At 43.0% G+C, this 17,444-nt stretch overlaps 1 protein-coding gene across 1 annotated transcript; it reads right to left on the bottom strand.

The window, feature by feature from the left end:
• Nucleotides 1–12,701: 12,701 nt before the first annotated feature.
• On the bottom strand, nt 12,702–16,200 carry LOC133909353 (LOB domain-containing protein 6). The gene is made up of 4 exons (XM_062351749.1): nt 15,855–16,200; nt 14,732–15,157; nt 14,219–14,614; nt 12,702–12,980 (listed from the first exon to the last, which is right to left on the bottom strand). The coding sequence occupies exons 2-3, from the start codon at nt 15,143–15,145 to the stop codon at nt 14,252–14,254; spliced, it is 777 nt and encodes a 258-aa protein (XP_062207733.1). The 5' UTR covers nt 15,146–15,157; nt 15,855–16,200; the 3' UTR covers nt 12,702–12,980; nt 14,219–14,251.
• Nucleotides 16,201–17,444: the final 1,244 nt, after the last annotated feature.

The following is a 17,444-nucleotide window of genomic DNA, read 5'->3' as shown; positions in this document are numbered from 1 at the left end:
CTCGAGTTTCTAAAATGTACCTTACCCGACAAATTTGTGGTTGTGGGCATCATTGCCAAATTGCCTCCCTAGTGAAGGAATTTTGCCACTGCTCTAAACACAAGAGACAAAAGATCTTTGTTGAAGATATGATCGCGTCTCTTGATGTTGAGGAGAAAGCTCAAGCTAATGATGTGTATAACAATAGATGCGATGGATAGTCGAGCGTAAATGTGATGCAACAATCCTCTAATAGCAAGTACAAAGGGAAAAATAACAAGGCCAAAAAGCCACCAACTTCAAGAAGATGATGATGAACAAAGATGATAAATCTTGCTTCGTGTACGGCGAGGTTGACCATTGGGCCAAAGATTGTCGAGACCGCAAAGGAAGAAAGGTTAATCAAGGGAAGAACACTAAGTCTGTCAACGTGACAATTGAAAACACTGGAGATGGAACTAGTGGGTATGATAATCTACTAATTGTTCTTTCAGTGAATCATTCTATCAGTCGGTGGATCTATACTAAGGCTAATGTACACGTGTGTGCTGACAGTTCAATATTCTCTTCTTATCAGACTGCTAGAGATTCTTCCGTCTTAACGGGAAATGAGTCTCATGCTCCTGCTCATGGTGTTGGCACAATAGATCTGAAGTTTATTTCGGAAAAGATCGTGCAGCTGAGGAACGTGCAGCATGTCCCTTAAATAAACAAGAATCTAGTGTTCAGTTCCCTTCTCTGTAGGGACGGGTTTAAGGTGGTACTCGAGCCTAATGAAGTAGTTCTATCAAAACATGGGTTTTTTTTATTGGTAAAGGCTATGAGTGTGAATGTTTGTTCCGTTTTTCTTTTTCTGATTTCTGCAATAAATCTATGAACCATATTTATGGCAATATTAATGGAGACAAGGGTAGTGTTTGGCACTTACAGTTATGTCACATAAACTTTGGTTGTATGACTCGGCTTTTCAGCGTGAATTTAATTCTAGATTTTTCCATTGTCAAAGGTTCTAAGTGCTAAAGTTATGTGCAATCTAAGCAACCTCGTAAGCCTCACAAGACAGTCGATGAAACAAATTTGGTAACATTAGAACTCATACATTCAGATCTTTGCGAGATGAATGATGTGTTGACGAAGAGTGGAAAAAGATATTTTATGACTTTAATCGATGATGCATCTAAATTTTGTTATGCGTATTTGTTGAAATCGAAAGAGATGAGGCTCTAGACTACTTTAAGATCTATAAGGCAGAAGTTGAAAATCAATTGGAAAGGAAAATCAAAAGACTTAGGTCGGATTGTGGTGGAGAGTACTTCTCAAGTGATTTTGACTTATTCTTTAAGGAACATGAAATTATTCATGAGAGAACACCTCCCTATTCGCCCTAGTCAAACGGGGTAGCCGAGAGAAAGAACCGCACCCTGAGAAGATATGTAAGTTGCCGAAATCTTTATATGGCCTTAAACAAGCCCAAAACAATGGCATGAGAAGTTAGATATAACGTTAACATCTGTAGGCTTTGTTGTTAATAAAGTTGATGGATATGTGTATCATCATCATGGTGGGGTGAGAGAGGTATTTTGTGCCTATATGTTGATGAAATCTTGATTTTTGGAACAATTCTTGATGTGATTAATGAGGTTAAATCATATCTGTCTAGAAATTTCAATATAAAAGATCCGGGAGAGGCTGATGTGATCTTAAATATTAAGTTGATTAGAGGTGAGAATGGAATTACACTGTCATAATCCCATTATGTGGAAAATATCTTGAGCTGCTTTGAATACATGGAAAGCAAGATCGCTTCAACACCTTATGATCCTAGCTTAATACTTTGAAAGAATAAAAGAATTACTAGGAATCAACTTAGATACTCCCAGATAATCGGATCACTTATGTAACTAGCTAGTGCTACAAGGCATGTCATCTCATTTGTCGTGAGCAAATTGAGCCAGTTTACTTCTAACATAGGTGATGATTATTGACATGCGCTCGATCGAGTCATGCGCTACTTGCTCGGTACTGTGAATTTTGGACTTCACTATTTTGGGTACCTATCTGTACTGGAGGTTTATATTGATTCAAATTAGATATCCGATATTGATGAGATCAAGGCCACAAGTGGATATATATTCACTCTTTTCGATGCTGATGTTTCATGGAGGTCTTGCAAATAAACCATATTGACGAGGTCAACTATAGAAGCAAAACTCACAGTGTTAGACATAACCACTGTTGAGATAGAATGACCGCGTGTGCTTTTGATGGATTTGCCAGTGGTCGATAAACCGATACCGGCTATCCCTATAAATTATGATAACTAAATGGTTATTGTCAAAGTGAATAGTTCCAATGACAGTATGAAATCCTCAAGACATGTAAAGAGAAGATTGAAATATGTCATGAAAATGTGAAATTCTGGCGTGATAGCGTTAGATTATATCCAAACGGCTAAAAACCTAGCAGATCAATTTACAAAGGGACTATCATGAATTGTGATAGATAATGCATTAAAGGAGATGAGTTTGAGACCCATGTGAGTTATATAGTAGTGGTAACCTAATCTATATGATCAAAGATTCTGTAAATTAGAACCTGAGAAGAACAATCTTTTGGTTAACTAAAGGAGAGTACTACACAACCCACTCAAGTAAAGATGCAAGACTCTCAAATCTATAAGGCAGGTTGGCTATTGCCTTAATGTGTTTTGTTGGCTTTAATTAGCGAAGATGCTAACCTACAGGGCATTCTTGAAAGAACACACCTATATGAGCCTAATTGTTGGTCGCAGTATATGAGACTTGGGTGATCTCTAATAAACTCATGAAGAGACCATGGAGTACGACGTATATGCTCCACCGATAGGATAGCCTATTGATAGCTAAGTATCAGTTATGACTTCAAATGAAAGTTGTTTGCATAAGACTTGCAATTCAAGGCTTAGTTCGTTATCCAAGTTGTGAATGGGTGTAGCTTGATGTTATAGATGGATGTTCAATCTAGCAGTCTACACTGAAATTCTGGTATATCAAATAGTATTGAGAAAAAGGAAAATCTTCGTGAGACTTTGAGATCTGGTGGGGGTTGTTAGAATATATAGGCTTAGCTCATTATATTTGTATAATTCTAATTAAATCTCAAATGTTCAACCATGTAAAGAAGGTGTGTATTCTTTAGTCCTATCTTACTAATGGAGCTAGGTGGAGGCCAACTTAAAAGGGTTTCTCTCCTTCATCCACTTAACATGTGTGGATAGAGGACTAGAAGAACACGTGCGAGCTCGCTCACCTCGCCTTGCCAGGCCGGGGTCGGGGTGGAGGGCACAGGCGTATGACATCTGCGTGAATGGTTCGTCGAAATCGGGTCCAGTTGCTTACGCAGGTCTGGCCTCCTTTTGTGGTTTTTTCTTTTTGCTGCATAGGCAAACAGATAAATATATGAAAATCGTGTTAATCAAGACTCCGATCGTGACATCATAACTGTCTCCGATCGTGGTGCGTCTCAACCGCGTAACTCCACCTCTATATATATCTGCTAGCCGCCGCACAAAGAAGAGACACGAGACACCACAAACAGTTAGGGGTTTGTCAATTTATTTTTGTTGCGTCGTAACACTTAGACTACTCCATTCCGCTGAACTAGCGTGCACCGACGAACAGGAGAGCGGGTCTCTAGAACCCGTCGCTTTTAGGATCCTACACCGGAAAAAGACGAATAAGGTTTTTAGGAAGCGCTCGTTGCGACTGCTCACGATCTGCTTCCTCTACATCATGCTGATCTACTTCGACTATTTCATCTTTGTCACCGCCTACTGGATCGATATTATGGTGGCATCTGCATCAACTATTTCATCTTCTTCATCATCTACTGCATCGAGCATCGACGTACCTAATCGAATATCTTGTCGATGACATGCTGTAAGTCAAGGCGTGTTGAGACTAGTCGAATCCTACTCGATGCTAGTTGAATTTAGTCGGAACACATACACGATTGTTATTGATTATTTATATTTATTGTGGTTCATTTTATATAAAAATTAAATTAAATTAAATATGAAAGTGCTATAATTTTCAACCACTAAGAATAGCGTCATGCTTAGTACTCGACGTACAGTATGAGTTACTAGTGTACCATCTGATGTCTTCACTTTTCACGATTTCACCGTGCAGTTAATTTTCTACCAGACACAAGTTCGTGAGGTCAATGGGCAATCAATTAATCCGAGGCTGATCTGATCCGATCATCCCCTGTCCGATCGCAGCCGCACGTTGGTGAATGCCTGCCTGATGGGTGATGAGACGCAACGTGGTAGGGCCTTTTCGTAGGCGCCCTCCGGCCGGGAGCTGCCTGCTGATCCATGGATTGTTGTTCTTGTCCGTCCACGCAAAAGCCTAGCCAAGTCAAATCGCCACATATGTATGCGTGCAGCAGAACCGGATCGTCTTCAGATTTCAGAGCTCCGGCCGTGATTCAGCTTCGCTTCCCGGTTGGTATTCAATATTTACATTACGAAGAGTGAAAATTTACACTCGATTTGATCCACGGTGATTCCTCTAGGAAACGCCACAGCAGGCCGGTATGCAGCAATTGTGAGTTTGTGACGCAGCCGGCGTGTGCCTCCATCGACAAGAATGGGTTGCGGCATGCGGCAAGCAAGACAACGCTAGAAAAAGACGGCGCCGGCGGTGCTACGTACGGCACGGTTGTCCATCGAGTCCACCGGCCCAAAAACATCCCTTTTGTCTTCGTCACTTCGTGCCGGACGGGATGTCCGTGCTGGCCGGTGGCGCGCATTAACTCGGCGCGCCCTGCGCTCCATCAGCGGGCCGGGCCCGCGCGACGGGGCACAGGCAGACTGCAGCCGCGGCCGGGCGAAGAGACGTGTGCGCGCGCGCAGGCACAGCGGGCAGACGCGCGGCCAGACCAGGCCTCGTGGCCGACGCCGCGCGCTGCAGCGGGGCGGGCAGGGAGGCGCAGGTGCAGGCGATTGCGAAGCATTCGCATTCAACGCGCGCCCCTGCCCAGGACAACGCTGGGACCTGTTTGTTTGCTTCTATATTATGACTTTTAGATTATTGATTGTGTATTCTGTAAATAAATGATTAAATTATAGAAGTGTATTCTGTAAATACACACAATTCACTTCAGTTGAGCTTCTACACTCCACAATTTACAATTCAAAATAAGAGTAACAAACATGACCTAATTCGTGCAGAGCAGAAATATCAACTTTTTAGACAGCTCTTTCTACTTTCATTTTTAGAAATTTTTTCTTTTTGCTTCTTTCTATTTCTTAAATATTTTAAATAAGTTATCCGAATAGATTTTCTGAATAAGTTCTTAAAAAGTTGATAACAAAAGTTTTAAGAAAAAAATTTAAGTAAAAAGTTAACTGAAAAATTTACTCAGAAAAACTTTTAAAAAAAGTTTTCAATTTTTTTCCAAAAATCAGAAGTGGCCCCGCCGGGAGGCGCCGACCGCGCGCGCGAAACAGAATTTCTGCCCGGCGCAGGATCTCTCTCACACACACTGCACCAGCAGCATATGCGCACTGTGCTGCGCTGGTCGCTGCCACCGTCGATCGTCATCATTGCCGGCCCCTTCGATCGCCCCCCCAGCCGTGCCATCATTGCGGTCGCGCCAGTCTGCATGTGCCGCCTCGTTTCGGCGCGGCGCCCTCTTGTTGCTCCATCCATTCCCTCTGCCCGGCCGCGTCCATCCTAAAATTGAATGAATGCGAGTAGGAGGGGAGAGGATGAGTACCACGACCCAACAGTACACGTCAGTGGCAGTGCACACATCGCCTCTTCTGTGCATGCCTTCTGCCTTTGGGCTCTGGTGTGTGCCTGCATCATTCTGGTGTATGCACGTTACTGTCCGTGCAAAAATCGCCAGCATCTCTATCGTGCGTAAACGTTATGACTGTATATCTGCTGGCTTTTGTCTATAAGCAGCCTAACTTGGATATCTTATTTTAGTGTTTGCCTCGTTTGTCAGTAAATGTTTCGGTACGTTTGTTTAAATAATTTGTATTTTCGTTGCTCATTGGTAATGAAATTCGGGATGATCTATTCTGGAAAAAAAAATCTATATCGTGCGTGTCTTGTTGCCAGTAAATTTAGCCTAGCTAGCAGCATCTATGTTGGTACCAATGAAGACGAGGGTATGCATTTTTTTCTAATTTTTTTATGTTAATTATTACAGTTGGTATACAAACACATGGATTTGACAATGTTTGCGAGTCAAATAAAATGAGCAACGGACAGAGCATGTATTGTGCGTGTGACTGCGAGAGACTTAGGGGGCCGGCTAGACAACGCGCCTGTGCAGTGCAACTGTGCTGGGTATGCCCGGCCGTATGCTGCTGCTATGAATGCAGGGATGTGCGTACCATCTCCTGCAGGACGACATTTTTGGGCGGCCTGCTACCCTGCCTTCTCTCATTGATGCCATATGGGACTCTCTCCCTCTCTCTCTCTCTCTCTCGTTGTGTCCTGCGACAGCGCCACTATATATCTGGAAAATGCCTTTTGTCTTCCTCAAACAGCACGGTGCCCCTCCCTCCCCCCAAAAAATAGAGAGATTCAGAGCGAGAAAGGGTTCGAGAGACTCCAACGACTGACCTTGGTCAACCGCTAAGCACAAGTAGCCGAATGCACGTACAGAGAGCAGGCATCAGCTGCTGCCCCAACACCACTGGTTCCACACAGCATCAGCTTTTTTCCTAGGGTGAGGCACTGCTGCTCCCACAGTGCATGTTGCATGCATGCACCATGTGGCCATGCCAGGAGGCAAAGCAAGAGAACAGCAACAGAACACGGAGGCTTGGTGTAACGTATCATCGCCTGCACAATGCAACTATTCGTGCATTTATGCATGAAATGGAGTTGGATCGCATATGCATGCATGCGCAGGGCTTGCATGCTCCATTGCGCTTTTTTTATTATTTGAAAACCCATTGTGCATTCTGATGTCTGATTTAATTGCAGTAGTAGATGTCTGGCCGCATTAACAATTAGTAAATGCTACTAGGATTCCTAAACCTACAGGCTAAAGCTGAGTGCTGTGATCTTTTTTGGGTTCACCACAAAAAGATCGCGATCCAGAATGAGGATGTGACATTTTGATGGCTCTCGATCGAGGTGCCATTTAACCTAGCACTGTAGCAGCAGCCCAGTATCCGGCGGTTGTGAATCTTGCGACGCCACTACAATGCCGACTAGTGCAGTAGCACTGCACCCAGCAAGTTATTTTTAAGACATTTAGATTTTATTCTCATATTTGGTTTATATGACAAATCATATAAGTAGCAGACGGTGTTCTGGTGCGGTTCTAAGTCCGTAAGTCAGCATGTGAAAATAGCACTATTTTATTTTCAAATATGGTTTCTTACTCCATTATCATAAGCGGTTTGTTATGTGGATTGTATATGATAATCTTTTTATAAATAATGTTTTCAGCGCTATATTCAAACAGAGAGCTCGCTATGTCCGAATAATATAGTTCAAATACGGATGCGGATTTTGAAAACAGAGGGGGGAATTTTTGTTTTTAAATTTCTTGGAAGCGTCATCTAAGGTAAGGATATCTCATCCCTAGCTAACATATTTTTAAAGTTTATATTTAGATTTAAGACTTAATTAGGGTTTACATATGATCTAGAGATGCTTAGGGTTCTAGCCATTTAGATCATTGAATTAGCTAAAATTTTTGGTCAATATTGATTCAATTGTGTAGATTCACATTATTCTAACATTATATTTCAAAATTGTAGCTAAAATTTAATGTTTTTTAGCATCTAGGAGGTTTTATCACGAATGGGGATTTTTCGATAGATCTAGATCTAGAGGGAGAGGAAGAGAGAGAGTAATGGATTCACATTATTTTGAGCTTTAAATTTGCGTCAATGTAGATTAAATTGCTTATACATACTATAATCATAACAAGCCCATTTTTCCTTTTATTAAAAAACATTTTCATTCTGAATTTCTAATCAATTAATCTAATTTTGTAGTTGAAGTTAAAGATGAACATAGCATGGATGTACGATATGCCAAGACATAGAGAAATATATATCAAATGACTCTTTATTTTTATTGAAGCCACCAAGAAGGATGCTTTGACTAAGAAGACAAATAAAATATATTGTTCATGTTGCAAGAACCAGAAATTATGGGGCAAATCAAGCATAACCAAATCACACATGATCTTGAGAAGTTTTGTTGAGGATTACACATGTTGGTCCAATCATGGTGAACAATGTATAAACGGACCAAACGACGACATCGTTGCTGATTAAGTGGATGGTGATGATGAGGGAGTCGAAGGAAACACATATGTTATAATGGATGATGATACTGACTTCGATCTGGAGGAAATGTTGCGCCATACAGAACCGCATGTTTTATGTGATACGAGAGATTTAGATAATTTTGAGACGTTATAGAAGGCATCGAAGGACCCTTGTATGAGGAATCGAAGGGCTATGATAAGGAGTTTACGATGTTGTGTTCGGAGCTTGAACTTCTAAAGTTAAAGGCCAACTTATGAGGAATCGAAGATCTATTGAGTATCTTGGCAAACATGATTTCAAAGCCTATCTCCTTGCTTACCACCACTTATCAGGCGAAGAAATTTATCTGTCCGTTATCATTTGATGTGCAAAAAATATATGCGTGTCTAAATCACTATATCCTCTACCGTAAAGAGTATGAAGCCTTGGATAAATAATCAATGTGCAATGCGAGTCGGTACAAAGAGGAATGGTGATTGTGAGGACGAACATGCTTCCGCCAACGCGAAGAGGAAGAATAATAATACTGGTCATGACGAAGAAGACACTTCTTCCAACACGGAGAAGAAAAGAATAAGTTCTGCCATGGTGATGCGGTACCTACCAGTGATCCCCCTCTTGCAACGTTTGCTTTGACACCCCGCTGATGCTAGCCAATGGAGAAAGTTCGACGCCATGTATCCAGATTTCGTTGAAGAACTAATGAATGTAAGGTTCACGTTGAGTAACGATGGAATGTATCCTTTCGGTGACATGAGCACCTCACATAGCACTTGGCCAATGGTCATGGCCATCTACAATCTTCCTTCATAGCTATGTATGAAGCGGAAGTACCTTATGTTATCCATTCTTATCCAAAGACCGAAACAACCTGGCAAAAATATAGATGTATTTCTGGAATCACCGATGGAAGATATGGTGAAATTGTGGAACGATGGAGTCTAGGTGTGCGATGAGTTTTGACGACAGTACTTCACGTTGAAAACTATGATTTTCATTACCATCAGTGATTATTCTGCACTTTTTTCCGTATCAGAACAGGTTAAAGAGAAGTAAGGATGTGTAATGTGCTTGAATGAAATCGCGTCTCTGTACCTTCTGTACTCACAGAAGATAATATACATGCGACACCAACGGTTCTTACTTAAAACTCACAAATACCGCAAGATGAAAAAATATTTTGACAACACGACTGAGAAAGGTACTGGCCCAAAACCTCGCAGTGGGGCACTAGTGTTTGAAGTGGTCAAGACCATCAAGGTTGTTTTTGGAAGCCACCGAAGGGTAAAAAGAGGAAGAAAAGTGAGACACTGATCGACATGCTGTGGAAGAAGATGGTAATTTTTTTTTAAGTATTTACCCTACTGGAAGGACTTGGATGTTCACCACAGCATAAATGTCATGCACGTTGAGAAGAATGTATGTCATAGCATCATTGGCCTCTTACTGGACATATCGGGCAAGACAAATGATGAAATCAAGTCACGTAAGGATTTGATGCATTTTAAAATCAGGCCAGAGCTACACCATTAAGACAGACCAAATGACAAACATTATCTTTCCTCGGCTAACTACTCTCTGACACCTGAGGAGAAAAAAACGTTGTGTAAGTGTTTACGTGGGGTGAGAGTCCCAACTTATTACTCATCTAACATAAAAAAACTAGTTTCGATGAAAGATTTAAAGCTAATCAGCATGAAGTCTCACGATTGTCATGTTATGATGATACAGATACTCTCTATTGTAATTAGGGGTATCAAGCCATGATACATAAACATGGTCATCATACGGTTGTGTCACTTCTTCAACGCAATTGCTCAGAAGTTGATTGATGCTGAAAACTGGATGCTCTACATAGTTACTTGGTAGAGACTCTATGCCAACTTGAGATGTGCTTCTCTCCATCCTTTTTTGATGTTATGGTACACCTCTTGGTTCACATCGTGAATGACATAATTGCATTGGACTCTGTATTCTTACATCAGATGTATAAGCCTAAACCCTAAACTCTAACCCTAACCCTATACCTTTATGCATTTGAGTGGTACATGGACATTCTCAATGGCTATGTACGGAATCGTACTCACCCAGAGGGTTCCGTGGTCGAGGGCTACCGTACCGAGGAAGTTATTGAGTGTTGCATCGATTACATAAAATATGCTAAACCGATTGATTTACGTATATCTTGACATGAAGGGAGGTTGTTTGGAAGAGGGACCAAAGGAAAAAAAAGATTTATCGATCATGATTACAAAGCAGTTGAAGAAGCATATTTCACCATGTTGCAACAGCTCTAGATAGTGGCGCCGTACGTCAAGCAATACCTGAATGAGCTTCACACAAAAAATCAAGGCTGCTCATATGATTGGATCTTGAAAGAGCACAAACGTCGCTTCACCACATGGTTCAAGAACCAAAACCTTTCAGATAGTGAACCCGTAGATAAAAAAAAATATATGAAAATATTAACTTGTGGCCCACCATGTTTAGTTATGTCATGGCAAGCGTATGACATTAATGGGTACATATTTTATACCAAAGCAAAGGACAAGAAGAACACAACCCAGAACTATGGCATTCGGGAAGAAGCCTATGACGCAACATAGGAAAATTGTTTTCACAAGAGGTTCTAAAAGCCTATGCCACAATAGGCGGAAACTATTTCCAAAGAACCGCCTGTAAAAAACCATTTCTACACACTAATACAAAATATGCCTTATATACCGATTCATCACTGCCGGTTCAGATAGAACGTACATCACTGCCGAGTGAAAATATGAATCGACAGTGATATTTAGATTCATATTTTCAACCGATAGTGAATGTAAGTCTCGGATCCAAAAAATTTATCCAATTCACCTCACCCCGTGCGGCTCATCCTCGCGAACCTTATCTCTTCACACACAACACTCAACCTCTCATTTCTCGATCTCTCCGCCTCTCTCTCAATCTCTCATATCATCCTCGTCCTACTACCTCACCTCCGATGGCCGCCCACTACCGGCCTCCTCACTCGTGTCCTCTCTCCGGTGGCGACGATAGGTCCACGGGCACCGAGTCCCGTGACTGCTGCCTCTCCATGTCCGCTTGTCTCTCTCGTGCTCTCTCCTCTCATTTCTCAATCTCTTCTCTCTCTCAATCTCTCATCTATCCTCTGATCCAAATCCGAAAGGAGGAGGAGGAGGTGGCATGGAGAGGTGGGCGTGAAGGGGTGGGGCACCATGGGGAGGCATATCGGATGGGGCCACACCGTGCTGGCCTCGACCGTCACCATGGTCTCCATGCTGCTCCAGGTGACATCAAGATCGAGGTTTGGTGAGCTGCTCCGGGCGGCACGGTAGCTTCTCAAGAACGTTTGATTTCTTTCTCTGTGGATGCATGCAAATCTCTTTGTGGATGTGGATGTTTGAATCTCTCTGTGGATGTAAATTGTTGAATCTCTATGTGGATATGAATCTCTCCGTGAATGTGAATCTCTCTGTGGATGTGAGTCTCTCCGGTGGCGGTGGTGGCGTGGTGGTGGTCGCCAGACGAGCGGCGGATCGTGCGCGGGGGCGAGCTGATGCAGTGTTTTTTTCTTTTCTTTTTTATTTCTGGAAAATAGCATTATGCTGGTCGGTAACTACCGGCAGTGATTATAAATCGACTCTCATTGTTGTTTACGTACTGCCGGTTCCAAAATCGACAGTAAAAGCCGGTTTGGAACCGACAGTGAAAGCATGTTCTGTAATAGTGATAGATGATTCTCTTAAGGAATCGTGTGTAGAAAAATATTTTCACATGCGATTCCTTAAGTGAATCATCTGTGGAATTAGATTTTTATATACGGTCTATTTTGCGTCTGTGAAAATCGGTTATTTTCACATGACTTTGATCACACACGGTTACGTTAAACATCTATAAAAATGATTACGAATCATCTTTAAAAATAGTTTCGTTAAACATCTATAAAAATGATTATGAATCGTGTTTAGAAATAGTTTCTATATTAATACAAGAAAGAGAAAAATGAGATTCAGAAAGAGCATCAGAGCAGGCTTTAATACACCTAGTTTCCTCTCTCGCACCTGCCATTTTTGCCTCTCTCGCAAGGAAAACCAGTGCGAGAAAGAGATGCGCATAAATGCTCGCCTAGGTCTACATCGATCACTCGATCTACTCTCTGCCTGTCGAGTCTTGTAGTGAGGATCTCCATGCAATGATACAGTATATTTCCTGCCTGACAAAGGATGCAGGCGTGCATAGGCTCTCTAGGCCATTAGCATGCCATGTTTAATACACCCTGGCTCACAAGTCAGAGCAAGGATACGTAGTACTAGTATCAAACGAACAGATTCACCATATCAGGTCTGAAGCTGGTTGCACTTTCTCAAGGTCAACTTCATCTTCAGTATAGCCAATGTAGCAGCACAGCATGCAATACTTGGAGTGGTAAGAAACGGAGCTAGCTAGCCGTCCGAGTGGTAAAAGTCCGGGACAAGCATGCATGCTTGCGGTACAGCAACAACAGACATATGAAATGTTCGATAGTCTCGTAGATGGAACGAAGAGAGAAGCATTGACAAACAAGTAAACAACATAAACATGCACTCTTCATGTAAAATCGACTGAAAATTAACCCTTCTAACGATGGACATTTAGGATCACTCGCACGCCACGTAGTCTTCAGATCAACTTCATGGATTTTTTTTTTCTTCAAGTCAGTAACCTGAAAAAAATTGCAAATATGTATCAGTTGGTAACAAACTGAAAAATTGGATAATATGGCCATTAAATGGAAACTTCTGGCTTGAATGTGTACATGATTGTTAGACCCGATAAATGCAAGGACAAAATGGAACTGTTCACAAACTGTACGTAGTCGTCGCTGCTAAATACAGGGTGACATGGACTGTACATTTTTGCTCTTATGAATAAACATAAATAGTACTACTATTTTAATACGTACCGATCGAGAACTGAAAATACGACAGTTGAAGCTGACAACACATTTCAATTGTGTAAGCAGCAACTTGATCATGCAGGCATGCTAGCTTAGCTGGTTGGTCTCGGTGAGGAGCTTATAGAGTTATAGTTCCTAACTTCTCCTTTTCATTCAGTTTTTGCAAGCGAACGTGCATTCTTAGGACATGAAATATCAGTACTTTCCTAGTACAAATCGCTAGCTAGCTGGTGACTCTGATTACTGATACTCTGATACTTCACAGAGAATTAATAGCCGTACGTGCTTGACTCCAATCGCTTTAATTTGGCAGAAATTTTAAGTTTTCATATGTGAAGTACATCTACAGTACACCAGGCATGGCACCATATGATTCATGAACGTCCATGAAATGCTGTGTGCATGCATTGATTGGAATCCATGCTAGAGCCCTATGCAAAGAGATATAGTAGTCACTGGTAATAAAATAAGAACAGCTTGTTTTAATTTCTCCAGGACCAGCACTAGCTAAAAATTGTTTATCTTGCTTCAACTAGTTTAACACAAATTGGGTAACTTTTTATCACAGTTGTTTAGTTTTATAGATCCTATATATACACCCCATTATAATAGTTACAGCACACGATCAACACAAACCTAAAAGATTTGTTCACCGTGCTGTGCATGGACACTAATAAGAAGTACCATACTCAACAGCCAAACAGTATGCGAGAATTGATGCTTGATTCTCTTGATCAGAAGAGCTCTAGTGCACAAGTATAACTAATCATCAATAATAGATCAGAACAGTTCTACAATGTCTGCACAAGAACGCTAGCTCCAACTAGAATCATGCACTAAACTACGTACATTTAGCTGTGAAAGAAACCCTTATTAGTCATGCATGATTGTGCAGCTAGCAAATTACAAACGAACTCACCGTACGCTACCAAACTTGCGAATTATTCGGAAACAGAAGCAAGATCAGACTATAACACTGTGCAGGCATGCAAAACAAGCCAAACCTGACAAGATTGATCGATCGCACTGACGACCGCCTACTGCCCAGCGCTGGGCTTCTCGTCGCCGCCGGCGGTGCCGGACTTCAAGAACGGGCTAACGCCGAGCGTTCCGAGGCCGGAAACAGGCCCGGCTCCGCCCATCGTAGTCGAGTACCCGAACTCGTATCCACCGTTGATCCCTAGCCTCGCGATGGGCTCGCTGTCGTAGCTCCTGGATAGCATCTGCGCGTTGGCGAACTGCTCTTGCCCGAAGATGGGAGAGCCTCCGATAGAGCCGAGCCCCGCCGAGTGGCCAATGTTGATGAAGTTGTGCGCGCCGTTCGGCATCGCGTTGCCGATGAACTCTGCCATCGCTTGCGGCCCGTTCGGCCCCGTCGACGCAGAAGCCGCCGCCGCCGCCTGAACCAACAACAATGGATGTAACCAACGCATGCAGCACACATCACGTTCATTTATGGGCCTACATGTACTACTCATTCGAGTGGTGATATGAAGAGTAATGATGTCGATGATCACCTGATACTTGGAGAGCTCGTACTTGACGCGGGCGAGGTCCTGCTGGAGCTGGCGGAGGTTGTGCTGGAGGATGGAGATGACACCGACGCAGCCGTAGATGGGGTCACGGAGGCGCATATCGGCCTCGTAGGCGAGCGAGTTCACGGCGTCCTCGCGTTGGAACGGGTGGAGCTCGTTCAGCAGCTTGGTCACGTTGCTTGCGCCGAAGACGCGGTGCACGTGCACGAACTTCTGCGGGTTGTCCGGCGGGAAGTAGGGCGCGAACACGCAGTCGGGCTGGCACTTGCGGCGCAGGAACTTGCACGCCGCGCACGGCGAGCCCGTGCCGCACAGAGCCGCCGCCGCAGCTGACGAAGACGACGATGCCACGGTGATCACCGAGCCCGATGGCGCCGGCAGCGACGACGAAGCCATCCGTCTGCTGGCCTGGCGGAAGGATCACGAACTGTGTAAGACTCTCTTCTTGTGTTCTTTACTAGTATAGTGTTGCAATGGATTCATTTGTTCTTGGGAAGTTGTGGAAGCTGCTACAGATCAGAAGGGGGAGAATAGAAAGAATCTCACTGGCTTTCTTCTCTTGCTAAAAATGAAGAACACTGCCTCAAATACATTGGAAAATGTACAAAAATGTTCATGCATTAGAGTCCTTTGATCTAAAAGAAGGAAGGAACCACGTACATGGACAAAAAAATCAAATCACAGTTTATTTCCTCCGAAAAAAAAGCACTGAAGAGCCTACCAAAGGAAACAAAAAAGAAAAAATAAGAACAAGATCGATCGAGTGCCCGATTCTTTGTTATAACTTTCAAAAAGTCCATGACTTTTTCTTTCTACGAGAGACGGAGTTCGAAACGTTGCTTGGTTTCATTGTAAAATGGCAAGACTTTGTGCGCATAATGAGATATCTAGATATCTGTCTGACTAAACAAATCTCGTTGTATGTGCTTTTCTTGGATCAATGGCCGATCTCTTAGTTAATTGGAACCAAGAAGAAAAAGAGTGACCCCGCGTAGGAGAGGAAGGAAGATAGAATGTGGCTCCGTGTAGACCGGGAGAGGGAGGGGATAAAAGAAAGGAAGATATTATCGGATCCGCCGCCGCCGGTGAATGGCAGCGTACGTACCCTTTTTGGACGATCTCTTCCGCTGTCTCGGCACCGCCGACTCCTCGCCTCCGCTCTCCTCTCCTCGCCGCGCTCCTCGCCTTCCTCTCCGCCCGGGGCAGCAGCTGCTGCTCCTTTTAAACCCGGTTTTCCTTTTCTTTTTCCTCCCTGCTGCCTGCGTTGTTTAAATTTGGGGTGCCTGTTCTGGAGAGAGAAAGAGGAAGGAGTGAGAGGACACCAAAAGATAAAAGATGGTGAGGTGTGTGGTATATGCTGCAAGGAAGGGGAAGAAATCGCGGACAGAGGTTGTAGGGAAGGTTAAAGAATGGAATTTGATATCTGTGTTCTTTATTGGAGGAGTAGTACTGTAGCAATTAAGGAAGAGAGAGAGAGAGAGAGAGAGAGAGATAGATAGATACGAATTGGTAGCACCTCCTATGTACAGATCCTCTACGGCTAAGAATTTGGTGTGCGCGTGTAACTGTAAACATTTGTCGTCAATTCTCATTGTGCATGAATTCTACCTATCTCTTTGGTAAAGTTTCAGGTTGTCACAAGAAAATAGGCTACATATTAAATTGAGGAACACAAGTTGACTTCCATTAGCTTCTCCCGCTATTTGCTTTTTGCGCAAGCATCTGTCCCGAAGGGGGCGAAAATAGGATGAGAAAGGGCTACGAAGCGCAATACCACATTTTCCTCTAAGTCAACGAGATTACTAGTCGATCCTCCCATGATAGATCCAACACTAACCATTTCTTTATCGACGTGTAGTAGCAGGACTACAAGCAAGGACGGTGCACGATATCGTTAGTTGAGGAGTGATCGTCATGGCGATGAAGAGAGTGTAGACTGTAAATCAGTGAGCGCAAAATGGTACATCGCTAAAGGGTTGGAGCAAAGCTACAAACCTGATTGTCATGGGCAGGTGGTAGTGCTTTGGGGCATTTACATGGTGTGTACGTCGGCCACGCGCTGGCTCGAGGTTCCAGCAAGAAAAAATGGCGAAATTGGGTTATACATGTGATCTTTTTCTCTTTTGCCAAACCTTTTTTTATTTTTTATTTGCTTTGAAACGCCTTCTGATACTGAAACATGGAACACTTGAGGCAAGCAATAAGCAGAGAATATCCGGAAGGAGAGAAGCATGAGGACTTTCCAAAATTCCAATCTCCAACCAACTCAGGTTTCAATATTTGGGAGGGAAGATGTCATCGCGAAAATATAAGCGTTTTGTGCGTCTGTTTAGCTCTTTTTTGTGTGGATGTTAGAGATGTTCAATGCTGTTGTGTTGATCTTTTGTAATTTCTCGTCTCCTTCATTTGAGCAAGTGTGTGTTTTGTTGTAAAAACTCTTTTCTTCTCTAATGAATAGCAGATCGCATGTCCTCTTTTCGGGGGGAAAAGAAGGCAAGCAAGAAGCCAGGCGCAGTAAGGGGTTAGAGGCAGAGAATATGTGGGCAGCAAAATTTGGCTACCACACGCCTCACTAGTGCAACATCAAAATAGTGAGGTGTGATCGTGGTGTAAAAAGGAATGGTGCGGCCAAAGTTTGGAGACACGCTATGGAGAGAAAGATATACTTGGAAAGGGATCGGAGTGACAAAATCTA

This window comes from Phragmites australis, chromosome 2, assembly GCF_958298935.1.
Source record: "Phragmites australis chromosome 2, lpPhrAust1.1, whole genome shotgun sequence".
NCBI classification, from domain to species: Eukaryota; Viridiplantae; Streptophyta; class Magnoliopsida; order Poales; family Poaceae; genus Phragmites; species Phragmites australis.
This window is presented reverse-complemented; position numbering and strand designations above follow the sequence as displayed.